Genomic DNA, 23,191 nt, shown 5'->3' on the forward strand with positions numbered 1-23,191 from the left:
TAACTTCCTGATCAGAAACACTTCCAGGGGCTGTGTGCTTACTATCTTCTGTGGGGTAACTTCCACTAACTAAGCAAATTTCATTCTCTTACAGTCTTTTCTCCAGAAGACTCCTGTTAAAATGGATATACATCAGCTCAAAAGGAGGAGTAAGTCTCTGAAGGTTAATAATAAACTTATTATGACCCAAACGCAAAATCCTCAGAGACAGGGTATAGAACAAAGATGTTCTGAAGTAGACTGGAAAAGGTCAGCCTATTGTTCTTATACCGGGGTACAATGAGTAGCCAAGTGTTAAACAGCAGGAGGGTATTATGCCCTTGGAAAAATGACAAAGGGAAAAAATGGGAAAGGCAGAATGGTCAGGGCTGTGGACATTACACTCTGACTATTAAAAAAAACTATGCTAGCCTGCATCTGCTTAAAAATCAAAGATTTAAGATCAAAGGAGCCAGGAGATCAATAAGAACTTAAACAGTAAATGGCATTAATCTGAAGGCAAGAGAATGGCACTTTTATTAACGAAAAGAGAACAAGCTTTTTTTTTTTTTTTTTTTTTTTTTTAACAAAGAAAGAGAGTGGATAGCAAGTGGGTACACACAGAAATACAGAAAATGGATTTAGGAAACTTACTTTAAGAGGAGGAGGTGAGAGTCAATATGTGGTAATCAAAGTTGCTGGAGCAAAGAAAACTTGATTAACACCTACGTTTGATCTAAGAATGGCCAACAAAACAAATAATCCAAAGCAAGGTTGTCTAATGATACACACGGGAGAGGATGATTACCCAATATCTGTAATCTTCTTTTAACAATTTAAGATGTCTCAGGTTTATAATTTCATCTGGCCCTCAGGTGATCCTCATGTAGACGGGGGCAGTTATTTTTTTAATCCCATTTTGCAGATGAAGAAATTCAGACACAGAGAGGCTACCTTCCAGGCTATAGGTGTGACGGGTAAAGATGGTGCTATGTCAGCCAGAAGACAGGAGCTGCAGGGCTTTGTCTGGTTCAGAAAAGAGTCTTATTCTTCTTCCTCAACTTTCTGCTAGAAGTTAAAACTTCATGATGAATCCTTTGGCCCAGTCTCTGAAAAATGCATTTCTTACTATTTCTCTGTTTCTGTTTCTATGTTGCTTTCATTTCTCTGAGATTCATTCCCTATTCACTTCTTCTCTATCATTACTTAAAGCTGTGGAAAAATGTACAAACTACACACTGAGAATTTAACCAGATGTGAGCATTAAGTTCTTCAGGGCTGTTTGAGGTCTAAGATGAATGAGCTAAACTTCACCAACAGATGCAGATTTCATAAACACAGAGTTTTCTAGGCACTTAAAAACAGATCCCAGTCTTTATAGCTACACTTGAGTGCCACTAAGAGTAGGCGGCAAACTCAAGCTGGTCTTCCAAATAACTTTATAAACTACAAGAATCCATAAGAACATTCATTTATTGCTCTAACAAACTCTCTCCTCCTTACTCCTTAAAGGTTGCCTCTCTTCTCCTTTTCCTATGCCAACCTATCATAAGAATATGAACAGTAAGTGCTGGAGACACAGAGCTCACTGTCTGGTACCAAAAAAGACTTGCATGCATAGTAAAGAACTGTTGAAAATAAGGATGACTTAGTGAGTACTAACAGACTGCAATAGCCAAGTAAAAGCTAAATTAAAAGACAATTAGGAGTAACAAAAAGTCTCTGAGGACTGAGGCGATCACGGTGGACCAGACGCAGGACTAGACTGCAGCTCCAACTTGGGACAGGGAGAGCAGCGTGTGGAAGATTGCATTGTGAATTTTTGCTCCAGAACTACTGCAAGAATAAATCAGGAAACTTGAGAGGACCCACAGACCCCCTGAAGGAAGCAGACTGCTCCTGTAGGACCCAAGAGACACTCCAAATACTGTGCTGGTATCCACAGCTGAGAGACCCACAGAGGGTTCACATCACAGGACGCCGTGCAGACAACCCCCAGTAACAGCCCAGAACCTGGACTTGCTGGGTGGCTAGATCCAGAAGAGAGATAACAATCACTACATCTTGGCTCTCAGGAAGCCACATCCATAGGAAAAGAGGGAGAGTACTACATCAAGGGAACACCCCGTGGGACAAACGAATCTGACCAACAGCCTTCAGTCCTAGACCTTCCCTCTGACAGAGCCTACCCATATGAGAAGGAACCAGAAAACCAACTCTGGTTATATGACAAAACAAGGTTCTTTAATACCCCCAAAAATCACACTAGCTCACCAGCAATGGACCCAAACCAAGAAGAAATCCCTGATTTACCTGAAAAAGAATTTAGGAGGTTAGTTATTAAGCTTATCAGGGAGGCACCAGAGAAAGGCGAAGCCCAATGTAAGGAAATCCAAAAAACGATAAAAGTGAAGGGAGAAATATTCAAGGAAACAGCATAAATAAAAAACAATCAAAACTTCAGGAAACAATGGACACACTTACAGAAATGCAAAATGCTCTGGAAAGTCTCAGCAATGGAACTGAACAAGCAGAAGAAAGAAATTCGGAGCTCAAAGACAAAGTCTTCAAATTAACCCAATCCAACAAAGACAAAGAAAAAAAGAAAATATGAACAAAGCCTCCAAGGAGTCAAGGATTATGTTAAATGACCAAATCTAAGATTGACTGGTGTTCCTGAGGAAGAAGAGAAATCTAAGTTTGGAAAACATACTTGGGAGAATAATTGAGGAAAACTTCCCTGGCCTCGCTAGAGACCTAGACATCCAAATACAAGAAGCACAAAGAATACCTGGGAAATTAATCACAAAAAGATCACTGCCTAGGCACACTGTCATCAGGTAATCTAAAGTTAAGATAAAGGAAAGAATCTTCAGAGTGGTGACACAAAAGTACCAGGTAACCTATAAAGGAAAACCTACCAGGTTAATAGCAGATTTCTCAGCAGAACCCTACAAGCTAGAAGGAACTACGGCCCTATCTTCAGCCTCCTCAAACAAAACAATTATCAGTTATCCAAAAAAAAAAAAAAAAAAGCCAAGAATTTTGTATCCAGCAAAACTAAACTTCGTATAAGAAGAAAAGAGTCTTTTTCAGAAAAAGAAATGCTGAGAGAATTTGCCACTACCAAGCCACCACTACAAGAACTGCTAAAAGGAGCTCTAAATCTTGAAACAAATCCTGGAAACACATCAACACAGAACCTCTTTAAAGCATAAATCCCAGAGGACCTATAAAACAAAAATGCAATTTAAAAAACAAAATAAAAAAACCAAGGTATACAGGAAACAAACAGCATGATGAATGGAATGGTACCTCATATCTCAATATTAACACTGAATATAAATGGTCTAAATGCTCCACTTAAAAGATAAAGAATTGTAGAATTGATAAGAATTCACCAACCAATTATCTGCTGCCTTCAAGAGACTCACCTAACACATAAAGACTTGCACAAACTTAAGGGTGGAAAAAGACATTTCAGGCAAATGGACACCAAAAGCGAGCAGGAGTAGCTATTCTTATAACAGATAAAACAAACTTTAAAGCAACAACAGTTAAAAAAGACAAACAGGAACATTATATAATGATAAAAGGCCTTTTCCAACAGGAAAATATCACAATCCTAAACATATATGCACTAACACTGGAGCTCCCAAGTTTATAAAACAATTACTAATAGACCTAACAAATGAGATAGACAGTAACACAACAAGAGTGGGGGACTTCAATACTCCACTGACAGCACTAGACAGGTCATCAAGACAGAAAGTCAATAAAGAAACAATAGATTTAAACTATACCCTGGAACAAATGGACTTAATAGATATATACAGAACATTCCATCCAACAACTGCAGAATATGCATTCTATTCAACAGCGCATGGAACTTTCTCCAAGATAGACCACAGAAGAGGCCACAAAACGAGCCTCAATACATTTAAGAAACCTGAAATTATATCAAGCACTCTCTCAGACCACAGTGGAATAAAACCTGAAATCAACTCCAAAAGGAAGCCTCAAAACCATGCAAATACATGGAAATTAAATAACTTGCTCCTGAATGATCACTGGGTCAAAAATGAAATCAAGATGGAAATTTAAAAAATTATTCAAACTGAATGACAACAGTGACACAACCTATCAAACCCTCTGGGACACAGCAAAGGCAATGCTAAGAGAAAAGTTCATAGCCCTAAATGCCTACATCAAAAAGTCTGGGCTGGGCGCAGTGGCTCACGCCCATCATCCCAGCACTTCGGGAGGCTGAGGTGGGCGGATCATGAGGTCAAGAGATCGAGACCATCCTAGCCAAATTGATGAAACCCCGTCTCTATTAAAAAATACAAAAATTAGCTGGGTGTGGTTGTGCGCACCTGTAGTCCCAGCTACTCAGGAGGCTGACGCAGGAGAATCACTTGAACCCAGGAGGTGGCGGCTGCAGTGAGCCAAGATTGCGCCACTGCACTCCCACCTGGTGACAGAGAGAGATTCTGTCTCAAAAAAAAAAAAAAAGCCTGAAAGAGCACAAACAGACAATCCAAGGTCACACCTCAAGGAATTAGAGAAACAAGAACGGAAGAAACCAAATCCAAACCCAGCAGAAGAAAGGAAATGACCAGGATCGGAGCCGAACTAAATGAGATTGAAAAAAATAATAGAAAAGATAAATGAAACAAAAAGCTAGTTCTTTGAAAAGATAAATAAAATTGATAGACCATTAGCAAGATTAACCAAGAAAAGAAGAGAGAAAATCCAAGTAATCTCAATAAGAAACAAAACAGGAGATATTACAACTGACACCATAGAAATACAAAAGATCATTCAAGGTTACTATGAACACCTTTATGCACATAAACTAGAAAACCTAGAAGACATGGATAAATTCCTGGAAAGATACAACCCTTCTAGCTTAAATCAGGAAGAATTAAATACCGTGAACAGACCAGTAACGAGCAGTGATACTGAAATGGTAACTTAAAAATTACCAACAAAAAGAAGTCCAGGACAGACGGATTTACAGCAGAATTCTACCAGATATTCAAAGAAGAATTGGTACCAATCCTACTGACACTATTCCACAAGACAGAGAAACAGGGAACCCTCCCTAATTCATTCTATGAAGCCAGCATCACCCTAATATCAAAACCAGGAAAGGATATAACCAACCAACCAACCAACCAACCAAACAAAACCTACAGACCAATATCCCTGATGAACATAGATGCTAAAATCCTTAACTAAATACTAGCTAACTGAATCTAACAACATATCAAAAAGATAATCCACCATGATCAAGTGGGTTTCATAACAGGGATGCAGGGATAGCTTAACATATGCAAGCTGATAAATGTGATACACCACATAAACAGAATTAAAAACCAAAATCACATGATCATCTCGATAAATGGAGAAAAAGCATTTGACAAAATCCAGCATCCCTTTATGAAGTCCTAGTCAGAGCAATCAAGAGAAAGAAATAAAGGGCACCCATATCAATAAAGAGGAAGTTGGCCGGGCGTGGTGGTTCACGCCTGTAATCCCAGCACTTTGGGAGGCTGAGGCAGGTGGATCATGAGGTCAGGAGATCGAGACCATCCTGGCTAACACGGTGAAACCCTGTCTCTACCAAAAATACAAAAGATAAGCCGGCATGGTGGCAGGCGCCTGTAGTCCCAGCTACTTGGGAGGCAGAGGCAGGAGATGGCGTGAACCCGGGAGGCAGAGCTTGCAGTTTGCAGTGAGCTGAGATCGAGACACTGCACTCCAGCCTGGGCAAGACTCCGTCTCAAAAATAAAACAACAACAACAACAACAACAAAACAAAAATAAAGAGGAAGTCAATTTCTCGCTGTTTGCTGATGATATGATTATTTACCCAGAAGATCCTAAAAACTCCTCCAGAAAACTCCTGAAACTGATAAAATAATTCAGCAAAGTTTTCGAATACACAATTAATGTACACAAATCAGTAGCTCTTCTATACAACAACAGTGAGCAAGCTGAGTATCAAATAAAAAACTCGATCCCTTTTACAACAGCTGCAAAAAAAAACAAAAAACAAACAAACAAAAAAAAACATACTTAGCAATACACCTAACCAAGGGGGTGAAAGACCTCTACAAGGAAAACTACAAACCACTGCTGAAAGAAATCACAGATGACACAAACAAATGGAAACACATACCATGCTCATGGATGGGTAGAATCAATATTGTGAAAATGACCATTCTGCCAAAAGCAATCTACAGACTCAATGCAATTCCCATCACAATTCCTATCAAAATACCACCAACATTCTTCACAGAATTAGAAAAAAACTATTCTAAAATTCATATGGAACCAAAAAAGAGCCTGCATGGCCAATGCAAGACTAGGAAAAAAGAATAAATCTGGAGGCATTACATTACCTGATTTCAAACTATACTATAAGGCCACAGTCATCAAAACAGCATGGTACTGTTATAAAAATAGGCACATAGACAGTGGAAAAGAATAGAGAACCCAGAGATAAAGCCAAATACAGCCAACTGATCTTTGACAAAGTAAACAAAAACACAAAGTAGGGAAAGCATACCCTTTTCAACAAATAGTGCTGGGATAATTGGCTAGTCACATGTAGGAGAATGAAACTGGATCCTCATCTGTCACCTTTTACAAAAATCAACTCAAGATGGATTAAGGACTTAAATCTAAGACCTGAAACTATAAAAATTCTAGAAGATAACACTGGGAAAACCCTTCTAGACATTGGCTTGGACAAAGATTTCATGACGAAGAACCCAAAAGCAAATGTAATAAAAACAAAGATAAATTGCTAGGACTTAAAGAGGTTTTTGCACAGTGAAAGGAACAGTCAGCAAGTAAACAGACAACCCACAGAGTGGGAAAAAGTCTTCACGATCTATACATCTGACAAAGGACTATATCCAGAATCTACAATGAACTCATATCAACAAGAAAAAAAAATCCCATCAAAAAGTGGGCTAATGACATGAATAGACAATTCTCAAAAGAAGATATACAAATGGCCAACAAACATATAAAAAATGCTCAATGTCACTAATGATCAGGGAAACGCAAATCAAAATCACAATGCAATACCACCTTACCCCTGCAAAACAAAACAAAACAAAACAAAAAACCCAAAAACAAACAAACAAAAAAACCAGTAGATGTTGGCACGGCTGCAGTGAAGAGGGAACACTTCCACACTGCTGCTGGGAATGTAAACTAGTACAACCACAACGGAAAACAGTGTGGAGATTCTTTAAAGAACTAAAAGTAGAACTACCATTTGATCCTGCAATCCCACTACTGGGTATCTACTCAGAGGAAAAGAAGTCACTGTAAAAAAAGATATTTGTACATGCATGTTTATAGCAGCACAATTCGCAATTGCAAAAACGTGGAACTAACCCAATGCCCATCAATCAACAAATGGATATACAAACTGTGCTCTGTGTGTGTGTGTGTGTGTGTGTGTGTGTGTATGTGTATACGATGGAATACTACTCAGCCATAAAAAGGAATGAATTAATGGCATTCACAGTGACCAGGATGAGATTGGAGACTATTTCATGTGGAGTAGCTCAGGAATGGAAAACCAAACATCATATGTTCTCACTCAAAAGTGGGAGTGAAGCTATGAGGATGCAAAGGCGTAAGAATGACACAATGGACCTTGGGGACTAAGGGGGAAAGGGTAGGAAGGGGTGAGGGATAAAACACTACAAACAGGGTGCATGGTATACTGCCTGGGTGATGGGTGCACCATAATCTCACAAATCATCACTAAATAACTTACTCATGTAACCAAACACCACCTGTTTCCCAACAAACCATGGAAATAACATTAGAAAAAAAGAGAATTAGCTAACTGGAAGACATGATTATATCAACTTTTAAATAAATGGTTTTAAGAATAAAGAGGCAAAAAAAAAAATACAAACTGACACACACACGATTATATTTTCAGGTAATTATATACGCATCCCCCTCAACTTCCCAGGTAATTATATACACATCCCAGCTCCCAACTTTTTATTGAGACAGGGTCTCACTCCGTCACCCAGGCTGGAGTGTGGTGGCGTGATCATGGTTCACTGCAGCCTCAACCTCCTGGGCTCAGTCTCCGATCCTCCTGCCTCAGTCTTCTGAGTAGCTAGGACCACAGGCACATGTCACTACACCCAGGTAATTTTTAAAAATTATTATCTGTAGAGATGGGGTCTCACTATGTTGCCCAGGCTGGTCTTGAACTCCCAGGCTCAAGCGATCCTCCTGCCTCAACCTCCCAAAGTCCTGGGATTATAGGCATGAGTTACTGTGCCTGCCCACGCATCCTCATTTTATAAAAATGCAACATTGGTTTTAACTTTTTAAAGGTATGTGCCGTTTACTTTGCTACCTGAGCTGACAATTAAGATCTAAAAGCAATGAACAAAAAGGCTTGGTGCCCATGAATAGAATTTAGGGCTATAATTAAGTATAATTCAAACAAGTTAATCAGACATATATATGTATAATCGCTATTGCACCACATGATTATTAGGTATAAGAAGCAAACTGTTATGTAAACGACTGTTACTATGGCTAAATAAATTAGTTTTCTATCTTTTTAAACTTCTCCATGTTATCTGTCAGTTTCAACACTGCTATTTTTTTCTGATGCCACATACAGACTGATTCTCACTGCACATAAATGGCAAAGTCGTTCCTCTGGCTCCCCATCTTCCAGAGACCTCTACCCTGCCTTGACTATATTCTTTTCGACACCTCCCTTGAGCACTGTGTAGTCTTTAGGCTTTCTGCTCTCCTCTCACTGAATCTGTGGAGTGCTAGCGGGGCCCTGAGCCACAGAGCAAGGCAGGGCTACCATGGCACAGGAATGGGAGGCCAGACCATAAAGGATGTGGAGACAAAGCAGTACAAAGACACAGGAGAATGGGCTCCTCAGTCAGCAGTTGGGACTATTCAGAGGAAGAATGGCTCTCCAGACATGGTGACCTCAGCACTGTACCAGGGAATTACTATGCTCTAATCTGGAGAGTTTCTCTTTGTCTGCTTACCTGAAGCAATCCATGAAACCTTCTGTCTCTTTCACACAAATTGCTCTCATGTTAGAAACACCCTGTTGGTGTCCCAGCACTTTGGGAGGCCAAGGTGGGTGGATCACCTGAGGTCGGGAGTTCGAGACCAGCCTGACCAACATGGAGAAACCCCATCTCTACTAAAAATACAAAAATTAGCCAGGTGTGGTGGTGCACGCCTGAGGAATTCCAGCTACTCGGGAGGCTGAGGCAGGAGAATCACTTGAACCTGGGAGGCAGAGGTTGTGGTGTGCCAAGATAATGCCATTGCACTCCAGCCTGGGCAACAAGAGTGAAACTGTCTCAAAAAAAAAAAAAAAACAAAAAAACATCCTGTTGGAATTTATGTAGTTACCATATTACCTCCAAATGCAAATTTCATTCACCCTTGCTAAATTTTATCTTTTGGACTTACAGCCATAGTTCCAGCCCATTCAGAAATTTTATCATCAGGGTTCTGTCATCTAACGTAGTAGCCACCGCTAAAAGAATTGGGTAAGAAAATCCTGAATGCCCTTAAAGAACTTGTAATATATTTGTGTGGCTATTAACTGGAAGTTAGTTACTGTTACCACATGTCCAGGGAGATGACATAGGTAGAAACAGCACCACGCTAGAAGTTAGACAACTTGCCTCCCGGCATGAACTAGCTCTGTGACTTCAGATAAGTATTTGTAGAACTGCAGTTCCCTCACAAGTAAAATGGAATGGAAACAGATAAGCTCTTATTTCTGGAATGAGTTTGTTTTTCATTAAAAGCATCTAGGGGATCAACAAGCAATTTTTAAGAAGGAGGGATGAAGAAAGAGAAGAAAGAATTCCTTTTCATTTCCTTTAAAATCACTCTAGTTACATGTCATTTAACAGCAACGACAAATGCTTTGTGAGGTCAGAGGTAGGGCAGGGCATGATAAGTGAGGGTTCAGGGACTTCTCCAATAATATACAATGGAAGATAGGTCTTCAACAAAGTGGATGCTGAGGAGGTTGGCAAGAGGGGAAGCCCACTCTGGAGGGAGAATTCTGAGAGCTTAAATGCAGAGGTGTGCCTATGAGAGGGCAAGAGGGTCACGATTATACAGGAAAGTTTTAGGCAGGTTTGGAAAAAAAAACTCTGGGGCCAGGCTGTGGAAGCCATGGAATGCCAGGAAGAGAAGTTTGAGGTTTATCCTGAAGAATGGTAGTTTTCCAACTTTTTAACATTACTCCTGAAAGCAGGGGAACCCTTCTCAGTGGATGTGTGCATGGGCTCCTAGGTTTTCCCACTTGGTCTCCTACATGCCTCCATGCAGCCCTTAGCCTACTAAACCCCTCTGCCTTTTGAAGCATAGCCTAAAACTACTGCTAAAGCCTGAAGTGTGACCTGACTCTTCAATATTCATGCATAATAAAAATAAAGCCCAAACAAAACAAAGCACTGCTATAGAGGGTGGGAATTCCTGAATATTGCTAAATTGGGAAATGGCCTAATCAAATATAATCTGATGGTTATGCTAAGTATTAACTGTTCTGGCTAGAGGCATAGAATCAAGTCAGAGGAGTCCTGACATTAGAGGGATAAGATTTTAACTCAGAAGCAGTTGGATATATTTGAAAGTTCCAAAGACTTGCTTCCTATTGTCAAATCCATTTATTTCTGGGTAAAATGACTGTATTGAGATGGTCTACTGCTTCCTTGTCTGGCATTAGGGCAGTTATGATCAATGGGTGGGACTAAAAATCAGATTCCTATTCAGCACAAGGAAAAATTTTCTAACAACCAAGTATTTAACAATGGACCAGGCTGTCTGGCAAGGTAGAGCTTTTAGTGTCTGAAAGCATTCAAGCAGAGAATGAATTTATGAATTGGTGGTGTCTTGGAAGGGATTCTTATATTAAATAGGAGGTTGAAATGGAAGACCACTATGGAAGAAAAAAAAAAAAACAACTCCATGCACGCTTCAAAACAGGGCAAAGAGGCAGTGAAGAGTGGGGGATCAGGGTTTCTAGAGAAGGGGAGATTATAAATCATTTAGTAGTTACATTACCTTTGCAATTTTCCCCATTTCATAAATGTCTGCTTTCTGATCTTCAATATCCATGAAAGCAGTTTCAATTCTGCTTAGAGTCTGTTCATGATTACTGCAGGTATCTGGGAGTCCTTCAGGGAAGTAGAATCGTGGAATGTTTATGGACAATGGTGCATTCACAACATTATTCACATGGGGAACCGGGGACAGAGGTTGGGGACTACTTGGAGAGGTGGCTGGAGGTGGGAGTGGTGTTCCAGGTTTCTTTTCTGGTTTATTTTGAATCTAAAAGAAAAATAAGATTATGAGACACAAAAAATTTAAACAGCATTCATTTACTGAAAATCCTCATGAGCAATGTAAGAAACCACAATCAGAGACAGGAGAGATTAAGGGCTTCATGTACTCTAAAGGGTGGTAAGCATGTTTCTAGGGAATGCTTACCTACACTAAATTAATTAATTAATTAATATCTGCCAGTACTCAAGTTTACATAGATTTATGTTTAACAAAATACATAAGTTTCTCCATCAGCTATTTGGCAGACATTTCAAAAGAATCAAAGAGCAATGTTAGTTGATATATTAAGAATCTCGAGGTGTATTCTCACTCTGTTGGAACTGGATTAATACATTCATTCTGAAGACAGTTCTTGGTCTTTCTGTGACTTTTACCTTTCCTTGAACAGGCAAAAACAAGTTCCTTTTAAATATATATATCCAAAAAGTATTTGGGGAAGGGGCTCCTTTTACCTTCTCTAGTTTGACTTTGCTAAGGCAGAATCACTGCCAGCCCCAGATGCTGAGAAAATCTCTGTTAAGAAAATTAAAGCATTTTAATTCTGAAATGTCCCCTACCTGGTTGATTTATTTGCCACTAGGGCCATGCCATTTTCTGCAAGATACACATTTATCTTATTTGTGGTTTGCTCCAATAGGCAAAAACCATGGTCATTGATTTCATCACAACCAAACTCCCTTTACAGTTTAATAACTCATTTAGTTTATATTCTTCTTCTTTTAAAAAAATGATTTGAGGTGGCATACTATAAAGAGACATTAGAAAAGTCAGTAAAGAGTGGCAGGGAGGCAATGAGGAAACTGAGATTGCCCATGATTTAGGAAAAAGGGAGGGGAGGTACACCATTATTCAGGTAGAAATTTATCTTACCAATAAAGACTCAATTTACTTCTGAGATTCTTATCAGAAAAAGCAAAAAAGATTCCATTAGAATTTTCATAGTTCTAATTTCTACTCTTAATTAATGGCCAGACTATCAAGGCTCATGAACATGGTACTGTATTAGATGTTACATAAAGTATGAAAGATGAATATAACTGTTGACTAGCTAAATATATTTTATAGGTATTATGAACACAAAGTATTCAAATGTTCTTTCTTAAATTACTCTAATGCCATCTCTAAAGTTTGAACAATGATATATCTGTAAGAAGTAGATCTATCATATTTCTTCTTAACATATAGGTTTATCATATAATTTTCAACTTCAGGATAAAAATCTTAGCTACCCTTAAAAATGTGAGTTTTATAAAGAGATAAGATTTATTCATATAAATATATGAAAATGGTTAAATCTCCTATTTTTGTCATAATAGCCCAATTTCCCTATATTAATATCTGACATTAATACACAGAATGGAGTCTGCTCATATATTTAAGACTATTAGGGATATGAAGGCCAGTTGTTACACCATGTCTTTGCTACAGTTATCAGGATGTTACCCGTATAAAGCAATAGTCAAGGAAGAAACAGAACAAAGGGAAGTGATGCCAATGAAACATGAAAAACTTAAAACACTGATGGCTTACTGGTCTGTGACCTCAAAATGGTTACTTAACCTTTTGGAATTTCAATAATAAAACAGAAATTACAATGTCTACTTCTTAGAAGGTTGTTGTGAGGATTAAAGGAAATTGTAAGATGTAATATAGGTAAAAGGTTCAGAACAGTGCTGGGCAGAGATCTATCTATCATGTAAGAAAATGAATGACAATACCAAAGGATGAGATTCTCAAAAAAATTAGATGAAGCATAATTGGGCATAATCCTTCAGATTCAATAATAAATAAAATAATCATTTACATATGTAAAGCAATTTGAAGTTTATAAACCAGTTTTGAGTTAACAAATTGACAATCCATTTTAAGTCAACATTTCTCTCTGCCTCAATGCTAAATCTGTAAATATTACATAGTCCCAGAAGTCAATACGTTATTATTATTGTTCAGAGTGTTCTTAAAATTCTAAAGTAAGGCACAGAATTCTTCAGGGGCTTTACCTAGACCATTTATATTAGTGTCATTCCTCTCCATCATTCTATGCTGAAAGAGATTTGTGAGGTACAGGTGTACAATCACCAATGTTTTCTGTGGTGTGACATCTAGGGCAGTTATGCCCATAGAATTAAGACCACTGGTGCCAGTAGGGATGAAACCTGAGTGTCTCATGAATACACACTAGTGGGAAAGGTTTAGAGCAAGGTCTTCAATGTTAACTCTCTGCTTTTGCTTTGACAGAAATAAGTGATACTCAGAACACTGGCTGCCAAAGATTTTATTTGAATGGGAAAATATCTCATTATAAAATATTCTGTTCTGCTTTTCTTAGTGTACTTAACACAGAGCAATTCACTGATAGGCAACTATTTATTAATTCACTGGTCAATTCCGTATTTAATAAAACTGATGTTAATATTTAAAAGCAAAATAACACTAAAATAATGCATTTATTTTGAGCTTTTGGGTACTCAATTTACTTTTCATTGAGTTCTATAGGAGACATATAATTTAAACCTTAAAGTAGCTGAATAAAACTGGTTGTTTACAAACATTATGGAAGAAAACCTAGTAATAAAAATTCTGCCAAATTTACTGGCAAGTTTAGCATCTGCTCACTTTGGATACAGTGGTTTCAGTCCAGTCTAGGAGCAGCATTAGAATATAATTAGCTGGGTAAAGTATTTCAATTCTCCATTTCAGTCTTTCGCTATAAACACAGTATCACTTAGATATTCATTCAGAATAGTTTCCTTGTGCTATTATGTCACTGTAGCATTTTCAATATTTGATCATTTTTGACCTACAAAAAAAGCAATTTCATATTTACCCAAATAATTTGAGATTATTCTGGGTCAGAATAACCATAAAACTATGGTTTCTTGTCGGATTTTGGATGGCCATCATTTGTACAGTCCTTGATTTATATTGTAGTCCATGTTAGGCACTTGTTTGGTGAAACACTGCCATAGATTTTAAGCAAGCAAGTAGGGACTCTGCAAAATACTTATCATAGGCAGAAACGACTCAATTGCACAGCCTACTTAGGGAAGACATTTTTTCACAATCTGGAAGTAACCACCATTCTTTGCTATCTACATACATTACGACACACACATACACAATTGTCTATATAGACAAATATGTCTTGTTTTTAAAAAAGATTACCAGGATTAATATACTTTTTAAACAAACATTTGTTACAGATGTGTATGCACACTAATATATAATCTACTGATTCAAAGTGCAAACAAGGCTTTTAATACAGAAATTCTAATTTCTCAAGGATATTTCTATTAAAAATTCCAGTAATTTTCTAGCTAAATTGTAAAACATTCATTAAGTTGTATTTGTTGTCTCTAAAACTGGATTCCTTCTCCACAAGAGAAAAATGTGAGTACTGTACTCCAGGTCCAAAAGGTCTATTTTTAAACCTGTTGGAATCCCTCTGCAAATAGCTTTCTGCAAATAGCTGAATAGAGGACACACATTAATTCCTTGATCTAATATCAAGATACAAGGGAGCTGTAAAATTATTTGTGAGTTAGTTCATTGGATGGTTTTATTAGTAATAAAAATATTTTTAAAAAACCCAAAACACCCAAATTTCAAACCTGTGTCTGCTGAAATGACTTCAGCCGCTTCTTAAACCGTGAAGGGAGAACAAAATCACAGCCCCTTGCCAGGAAAGCTAGCTCTCCCCTTAAATCCGGGTCCCTTCGTAGAGATGTTTCCTTGATCATCATCTTTGAAAAGTGAATGTTTACTTCGCAATTGTCCAGCACACTTCTGAAGATAATCAGATTTAGCAAGTTGTCAATCTTGTCAGGTAGGAAGATTTTTTTCTTCTTATCTCCCAAAGAAATGAAATTCAAGCATTGTGCTCTCCCAGCCTCCACGGACCACAATCTATGCTTGTCCTGACATGCAGCTGGTTCCCAAATACAGTCTGTGGCTCCCAATACCTGTTCATAATTTTCAAGTTATAAACACAGCCTGCAATGGGCCTGTTGCTCCTTGTTGGAAGCTTTACGTCAAATTGACCTGCACATGTTGAGAATATGGAGCCTTCTGGGAAAGGAAGCACCCACTACTCTGTGTACCAAAGTTAGAAACATTACAGCTGGACCTAAAAATAGTACCTTCTCAGATAATGCTAACTTCTTAAACTCAGAGTACGTGAGGTGTCAATACACATAAAGCAGTTTCTTTTCAAACTAGAAGAAAAAGTGCATGTAGAACATTTTCAGCTTTTTCTCTTTAATATTTTATAAAAAAAAGAACAGGATGCTGAACTTTGAATTTGAAACTATTATTTTAAGAATAGTTTTTTATTTTTTATTCGAAGCGAAGTAAATATCCAAAACTCTCCAGATCTCTCCCAGTCAAAATAAGAGGAAAAACAGAAACTTTCATTCTCAAATGGGAATTTACAAAAAGATCTGTTGATCTCAGATTTAACATTTTTTAAAGCAAAAGACTATCTTAGTTATCAAACATTTTCTTGAACTGATTATGAACATACTGAAAATTTGTTCTCAGAAGTATTGGTTAAGAAAGTAGAACAACTGAATGCCATAGAAAATAAGTTTTAGATACATATAAGCAAGTCAAATGTGGCTAAAACAAAAAGGACAGAAAAGATGATCAAACAGCAATGACATAGTACATACTGAATTTGTAAGATTTCTCCCTTTGAGAAGCTTTAAAGAAATCAGTTAAGATTTTTAAAATACCTATTATTTCATCATATATTAAATATCTGCCTCATATAGTTATTTGTAAGTGAATCATAAAGTAAAGTCATCCTTTGGTAACTGTGGGGGATTGGTTCCAGGACCCCCCACGGACCAAAATCCACGGCTGCTCAAGTCTCTTATATAAAATGTGTAATTTTGTATACAACCTACTCACATTCTCCCATATACTTTAAAGCATCTCTAGATTACTTGTAATACCTAATACAATATAAGTCTTATGTAAATAGCTGTTATACTCCATTGTTTAGGAAATAATGACAAGAAAAAAGAAGTCTATACATACCCAATACAAATGCAACCATATTTTTTCCCCAAATCTTTTCCAACTAGATGCAGAACCCATTGATACAGAGGGCTGTTTTCGCTCACATTAATATTTAGATTTCAATATTTATTTTCAATCAACCACATCAATCAGCATTTATTTTCTATATCTAGAAAATATACACCAAATATTATTAAAACAAACAAAAAAAACAGCTTACAACCCTCTTTTACTGAACCTTTGTCTACTTTAGTGGAAATTAAATTATTTGGTTTTCCACTGTTTCCTACAAATTTAAGTCTGCTTTTTCCCACTGATTTCTTTTCAAGACATTGACAACTCTTTATAATGTATACATTAGGCTTATATGTCTAAAGCTGTGTTTTAAAGAATTTCTTTTAAGTGGCAGAGTCTTCTGTTCACATCAAATTTTATCTGAAAGCTTTTGATATGTACTATGATTGAAAGAGGATTACAACTGAAAACCACCGGTCTTATGCTTCATCCTGGGCCTTTCCTTATATTCTCAATTTTCTCTCTCACTGGGCTTCCATGTTAATTCTTTGAGGCGGATGGCTTTCCCAAATTTTTCCCTTACACTCCTGACTAGAATACTCTTTTTCTCCCTCATTATTTATCTCCTAAATAAAATGTCAAAAAGGTATGTAGGAATGCAACTAGGCCTTTAGACTTACAATTTAATGCTTATTCTATTAAACCACACTTTAAATTATATTTCCCCTCCTTCCCAAAACCAACCTGTGGCTTTAGGTGAGCAGGTTCATTCCTTTCCTGAGAATGCTCCCTTTCCTCAAATTATACATTCTAATCATCTTTCAAGATCCAACTCAAAATTTAACTATTTCATGAAGGCTTCCTGATTATTTAAGTCCCCTTACTGTAATTCTTAACTTTATATATACAGCACTTAGTGAAATACTATATAACCTCTCTCAAATGACCTCCACTTAACATATTATCTTATTCAGCCAATGCTCTCCATTTCTCCTGTGAAACAGAGCAACTAATGCCCATCACACATGGATTTGTGGCTAATAGCTTCTCTTACACTCTCATATTTCTTACCTTACTAGTTGGGTTGTGTGGTAAGAGTCAGCTGCATTTGTCCTCAGTCTGTTTATGCTGGTTGTACTTTTCACAGTAACTACTCAATTCAATTAATGAACTGACAAAATGTAAGTGTGGAAAAGAAAAGTTGTTCTAAAATGTAAAAAAACCCTAAGTTTTAGTAAAAGTAAACTACTAAAAAGATTTTGTTGTTAAAATTAGGTAAGGGTGGGATGAAAGAGAAAACTCACTAAAGTTTAGAAGGTGTCTACATTCAAACTGCTTTACTATTACGTTCTCTCTCTAAAGAAACTAAAACCACAAATCAGACAACAAACATATTATGAGTGTGATTTATCAAAGAAATATGTCACAGAACTCTAATTATGTATGAGACTCATTCTCAGAGAAAAGGCTTTGACCCTGTATCAAAAGACATCAGAATAAATTAATGCCTGAGTTCAAATGTTTCTATACACATTTTATAGTACACACACATATAGTTTATGATTCCCCACTAGCAAACTCAATCATGTTCAGGTAAAAGGGCTTCTACTGTAACATTTTATAACTTGATCATTATTTTCCAGTAGTGTCTAAACTCTTGAGGACAAGAGTTTAGATTTTAATTTTATAATCATTCAATTACTCAACAAATATTTTTATATATAATCACGTATATGCCAGATACTTTGCAGGATATGAAGCTAGAGAGATGATAAAGATGTGGCCTCTTCTTTTTCTTACTGCACTTTCTACTACAATGTTGGTTTGGAGCAAAGGACCAGAAATACTTTCATTTAATTGACTTCCTATAAATCTGCTAAGTTTCAAAGTCAGAACAGTGGTTAAAAGCCTGCCCTGTTATTACACTCTTAAGCAAGAAAATATTTCTTCATGTCTTTTGATGAAGAAATAATCTGTATAAGTTTTGATATATCAAAATGTTTTCCAAAAAATTCAGAGAAGCAAAAAGACCAGGACTACTAAAGGGCTTAGAAAAGAACCGGTCTGTGGCAATGAGTTACTGACAGAGGAAGACTAGCATGAAGTTGGTTTATTTGCTTTTTACTTATTTACTTGTGTTTGAATGGAAGTATTAATATATGTGCTTGGTTTTTGAAAGGATCTGAGAACACGAATTAGTTTCAAGGAGTTCATGACAACTGGAATATAGCACCAAAGAACATGGTTTTTAGAGAGACCTTTTCTAGGAAAAGATCAAATATAGGGGAATTTCACTACAGAGAAATAAATGATCTGTGATCTACTCTCTTCTCTCTCTGCTTTGATCACAAGGGAATGTACAATCCATGGTGCTGGGAATTGTAAGAGAAAAGCTGTTTTGGGGTGAGAGGTTTCTCCTGCAGGAACTAACCAGAATTGAGGAAAAATAGAGACTCATAAACACTTAGGTTATAAATTGTTTGAGCACATGGAAAATTAGGAGCTGTGTGCAGTTACAATGGAAAGAGCCATTGTAAAAGTTTTCCGAATGTCTTTCTGGAATAAACTAAAAAATCTTTTCTCCTGCTCCCTGCAGCATATAATTAAGTACGTCCTAACAAGCTAGCTGATTACCACCAGTAGGCACTTCCTGCACAGCTGCCTGCATCTCTTCTTGGCCTGCAGATCACTCATGAACTTTGCCTGTCTGAAGACACAGGCAAGTCCTATCTGGATCATGTGCTCAATCTAAGTCTTCAGGATGACAACGATAAGAGAGCTTCAGCAGGCAAGAGACTGGTGCTCTCTGCTGTGGGGGTGACTGGAACACATCAGTTGTTAATTCAAGATCCAGCTGTCTTGGTCTGGGGTTCCTTTCCTGCCTTACCATTCCATGTATCTTTCTCCAGAACAAGCATGCTTGGGCAAGGGAGACAGCCTTTCTCAAAAAGAACCAGGTAGGGTAGGCTGCTAGGCATGAGTTTTACAGGTTCCCTCTGGCAGAGTTATATGGAAGAGAAGCTGGCCTCTCCACTATGACCCTAAAAACGAATTTTTTTTTTTCTTTTTTAGGATAACCTCTAACATCCTAAGCGAGAAAAGATGCTCCCTTACCCTATACTAAAAGGACCTACAAAACTGAGGAATAAGTTTAAAATGAGCCTGTACCCCGAAGGAAGGTGAGATTGGGTAGGAGACAGAGGAGAACAAAACTGTGAGACACGACACATTCTATATTTATAGAATTCATTCTGTTAGGCTTAGTTTGAAATTTAGGACAGATTTCTTAGAACTTTCTGAATCCCCTTACTATTCCTTGCCCTTCGCCCTTTGAAAACGAAGACCATAGTGATTTATAATATTAATTCTTTCTTTCTGGGGAAATCAGCTACATGGGATGTTTTAGGAAAAAATGGGTTGAATACACAGGATAAAGAAAATAATTTTGAACATTAGTCTGAAGAAGTCTCTTATTCTGATTTGTGTATAACTGTTAAAAAACAGTATTATATATGCAATGTGTTGTACCAAAGTAAGTCTAGCCCTTTATTTTATTTTTTTGAGATAGGGTCTTCCTCTGTTGTCCAGGCTGGAGTGCAGTGGCATGATCTTGGCTCACCACAACCTCTGCCTCCCTGGCTCAAACTATTCTCCCACATCAGCCTCCTGAGTAGCTGGGACTACAGGCGCATGGCACTGTGCCCAGCTAATTTTTGAATTTTTAGTAGAGACAGGGTTTCGCCATGTTGCCCAGGCTGGTCCTGAACTCCTGGGCTCAAGCAATCTGCCTACCTCAGCCTCTCAAAGTGCTGGGATTACAGGTGTGAGCCACTGTGCCTAGCCTAGCCCTTTATTTTATATATAAACATGTAAAATCATTCAACAGCCTCAGTTGAATGTAGTTATGGAGACTGAGATGATAGCATCAGCTAAGGCCTTAGAGTAGGAAGGGCAGTTGGGATAACGCAGGCAGCAAAACTATAAAAATCTAAGTGACAGAAACACATAGCACAGTGAGGCTGGGAAATCAGCTAAGTGAGGACCTGTATTGAGGTGAGTGTTAGAAGCAGGTCCAGAAAGACAGCACAGCCACTCTGAAGTGACACCAAAGACAGAGAGTCACTCTGAAGTGACATCAAGGGATTTTGCTCAGAAGATGCTACCAAAAAAAAAAAAAGTTACATATTGAAGTGGAGGTCCCGGTACATCATGAGGGTGCTTCTGATTAACAAAAGCCAGCCAGCTGTTTGGAAAAATCTAAATATGTTAACACCCTGTCTTTGTCGACACAAAAACTTATATACATATGTTCATAGTTGCATCATTCATAATAGCCAAAAAGTGGAAACAACCCAAATGTCCAGAAAATGAATTTTATCTCAATTTTTAAAAAGCCTTCTCATGTTGTAGTTCTAACAGGCTGAGTAGCGTAAAAAGGTAATAACAGAGTGAATAATCAAGGAAAACTTCCCTGGCGTTGCTAGAGATCTAGATATCCAAATCACCTGGGAAATTCACTGCAAAAAGATCATCACCTAGGCACACAGTCATCAGGTTATCTAAAGTCAAAATGAAGGAAAAAATCTAAAGAGCTGTGAAGTAAAAGCATCAGATAACTTTAAGAGGAAAACCTCTCAGATTAACAGCAGATTTCTCAGCAGAAACCCTAAAGCTAGAAGGGATTGGGGTCATATCTTTAGCCTCCTTAAACAAACAATTATCAACCAAGAATTTTGTATCCAGCTAAACTAGGCTTCATAAATGAAGGAAAGATAGTATTTTTCAGACAAACCAGTGCTGAGATAATTCACCACTACCAAGCCAGCATTACAAGAACTGCTAAAAGGAGTTCTAAATCTTGAAATAAAACCTCGAAATACACCAAAATAGAACCTCCTTAAAGCATACATTTCACAGGGCACATAAAATAATAACACAACAAAAAACCCCCAAGGTATTCAGGCAACAACTAATATGATGAATAGAATAGTACCTCATATGGCAATAGTAAATGGCCTAAATGCTCCACTTAAAAGATGCAGAATGGATAAGAATTTACCAACCAAGTATCTGCTGTCTTTAAGAGACTCACCTTATGTATAAGGACTCACATAAACTTAAGGTAAAGGGGTGGAAAAAGATATTCCACGCAAACAGACACTAAAAGTGAGCAGGAGTAGCTATTCTTATATCACATAAAACACACTTTAAAGCAACAACAGTCAAAAAAGACAAAGAGGGACATTATATAATGATAAAAGGACTAGTGGAAAATATCACAATCCTAAATATATATGCACCTAACACTGGAACTCCCAAATTTATAAAACAATTACTACTAGACCTAAGAAAGGAGACAGACAGCAACACAATAATAGTGGGGACTTTAATACTCCACTGAACGCACTAGACAGGTCATCACATCAGGAGGTCAACAAAGAAACAATGGACTTAAACTATACCCTAGAACAAATGGACTTAACGGATATTTATAGAGCATTCTACCCAACAACTGCAGAATATACATTCCATTCATCAGCACATGGAACATTCTCCAAGATAGACCATATGATAGGCCACAAAACAAGTCTCAGTAAACTTAAGAAAACTGAAATTATATCAAGTACTTTCTCAGACCAAAGTGGAATAAAATTGGAAATTGACTCCAAAAGGAACCCTCAAAACCATGCAAATACATGGAAATTAAATAATCAGTTTCTGAATGATTGTTGCGTCAACAATGAAGTCAAGATGGAAATTAAAAAATTCTTTGAACTGGACAATAATAGTGACATAACCTATCAAAACTTCTGGGATACAGCAAAAGTGGTGCTAAGAGGAAAGTTCACAGCATTAAATGCCTGCGTCAAAAAGTCTGAAAGACGACAAATAGACAATCTAAGGTCATACCGCAAGGAACTAGAGAAACAAGAACAAACCAAACCCAAACCTAGCGAAAGAAAAGAAATAACAAAGGTCAAAGCAGAACTAAATGAAATTCAAACAACAACAAAAAATACAAAAGACAAATGAAACAAAAAGCTGGTTCTTTGAAAAGATAAACAAAATTGACAGACCATTAGAGAGATTAAACGAGAAAAGGAGAGACGATCCAAATAAGCTCAATTAGAAATGAAACAGGAAATATTACAACCGATACCACAAAAATACAAAAGATCATTCAAGGCTACTATGAACACCTTCATGCACACAAACTGGAAAACCCGGAAGAGATGGATAAATTCCTGGAAATATACAACCCTCCTAGATTAAACTAGGAAGAAACAGAAACTCAACAGACCAATAACAAGCAAAGAGAGTGGTAATTTAAAAAATTGCCAACAAAAAAAAGTCCAGGACCAGATGGATTCACAATTGAATTCTATCAGACATTCAAAGAATTGGTACCAATACTATTGAAACTATTCCAAAAAACAGAGAAAGAGGGAATCCTCCCTAAATCATTCTATGAAGCCAATATCACCCTAGTATCAAAACCAGGAAAGGACATAAAAAAACTACAGACCAACATCTCTGGTGAACATAGATGGAAAAATCTTCAAGAAAATACTAGCTAACTGAATCCAACAGCCTATTAAAAAGATAATCCACCATGATCAAGTGGGTTTCTTACCAGGGATGCAGGGATGACTTAATATACACAACTCAATAAATGTGATACACCACATAAAGAGAATTAAAAACAAAAATCACATGATCATTTCAAATAGATGTGAAAAACGCATTTGACAAAATCCAGCATCCCCTTATGATT

At 37.3% G+C, this 23,191-nt stretch overlaps 1 protein-coding gene across 3 annotated transcripts in view; it reads right to left on the bottom strand.

The window, feature by feature from the left end:
- PPP2R3A (protein phosphatase 2 regulatory subunit B''alpha) overlaps positions 1-23,191 on the bottom strand; it is a 186,986-nt gene that overhangs the window by 113,334 nt on the left and 50,461 nt on the right. For 2 of the 3 annotated variants that reach the window (XM_025376513.1, XM_025376516.1), the window contains one exon: positions 11,098-11,364. In XM_025376513.1, the coding sequence (XP_025232298.1) occupies positions 11,098-11,364 (267 nt within the window). Of the gene's footprint in view, positions 1-11,097; positions 11,365-14,990; positions 15,457-23,191 lie in introns of those variants that run through there. The other variant, XM_025376514.1, reaches the window with a different exon arrangement.

Source organism: Theropithecus gelada, chromosome 2, assembly GCF_003255815.1.
Source record: "Theropithecus gelada isolate Dixy chromosome 2, Tgel_1.0, whole genome shotgun sequence".
In the NCBI taxonomy this organism is placed as follows: Eukaryota; Metazoa; Chordata; class Mammalia; order Primates; family Cercopithecidae; genus Theropithecus; species Theropithecus gelada.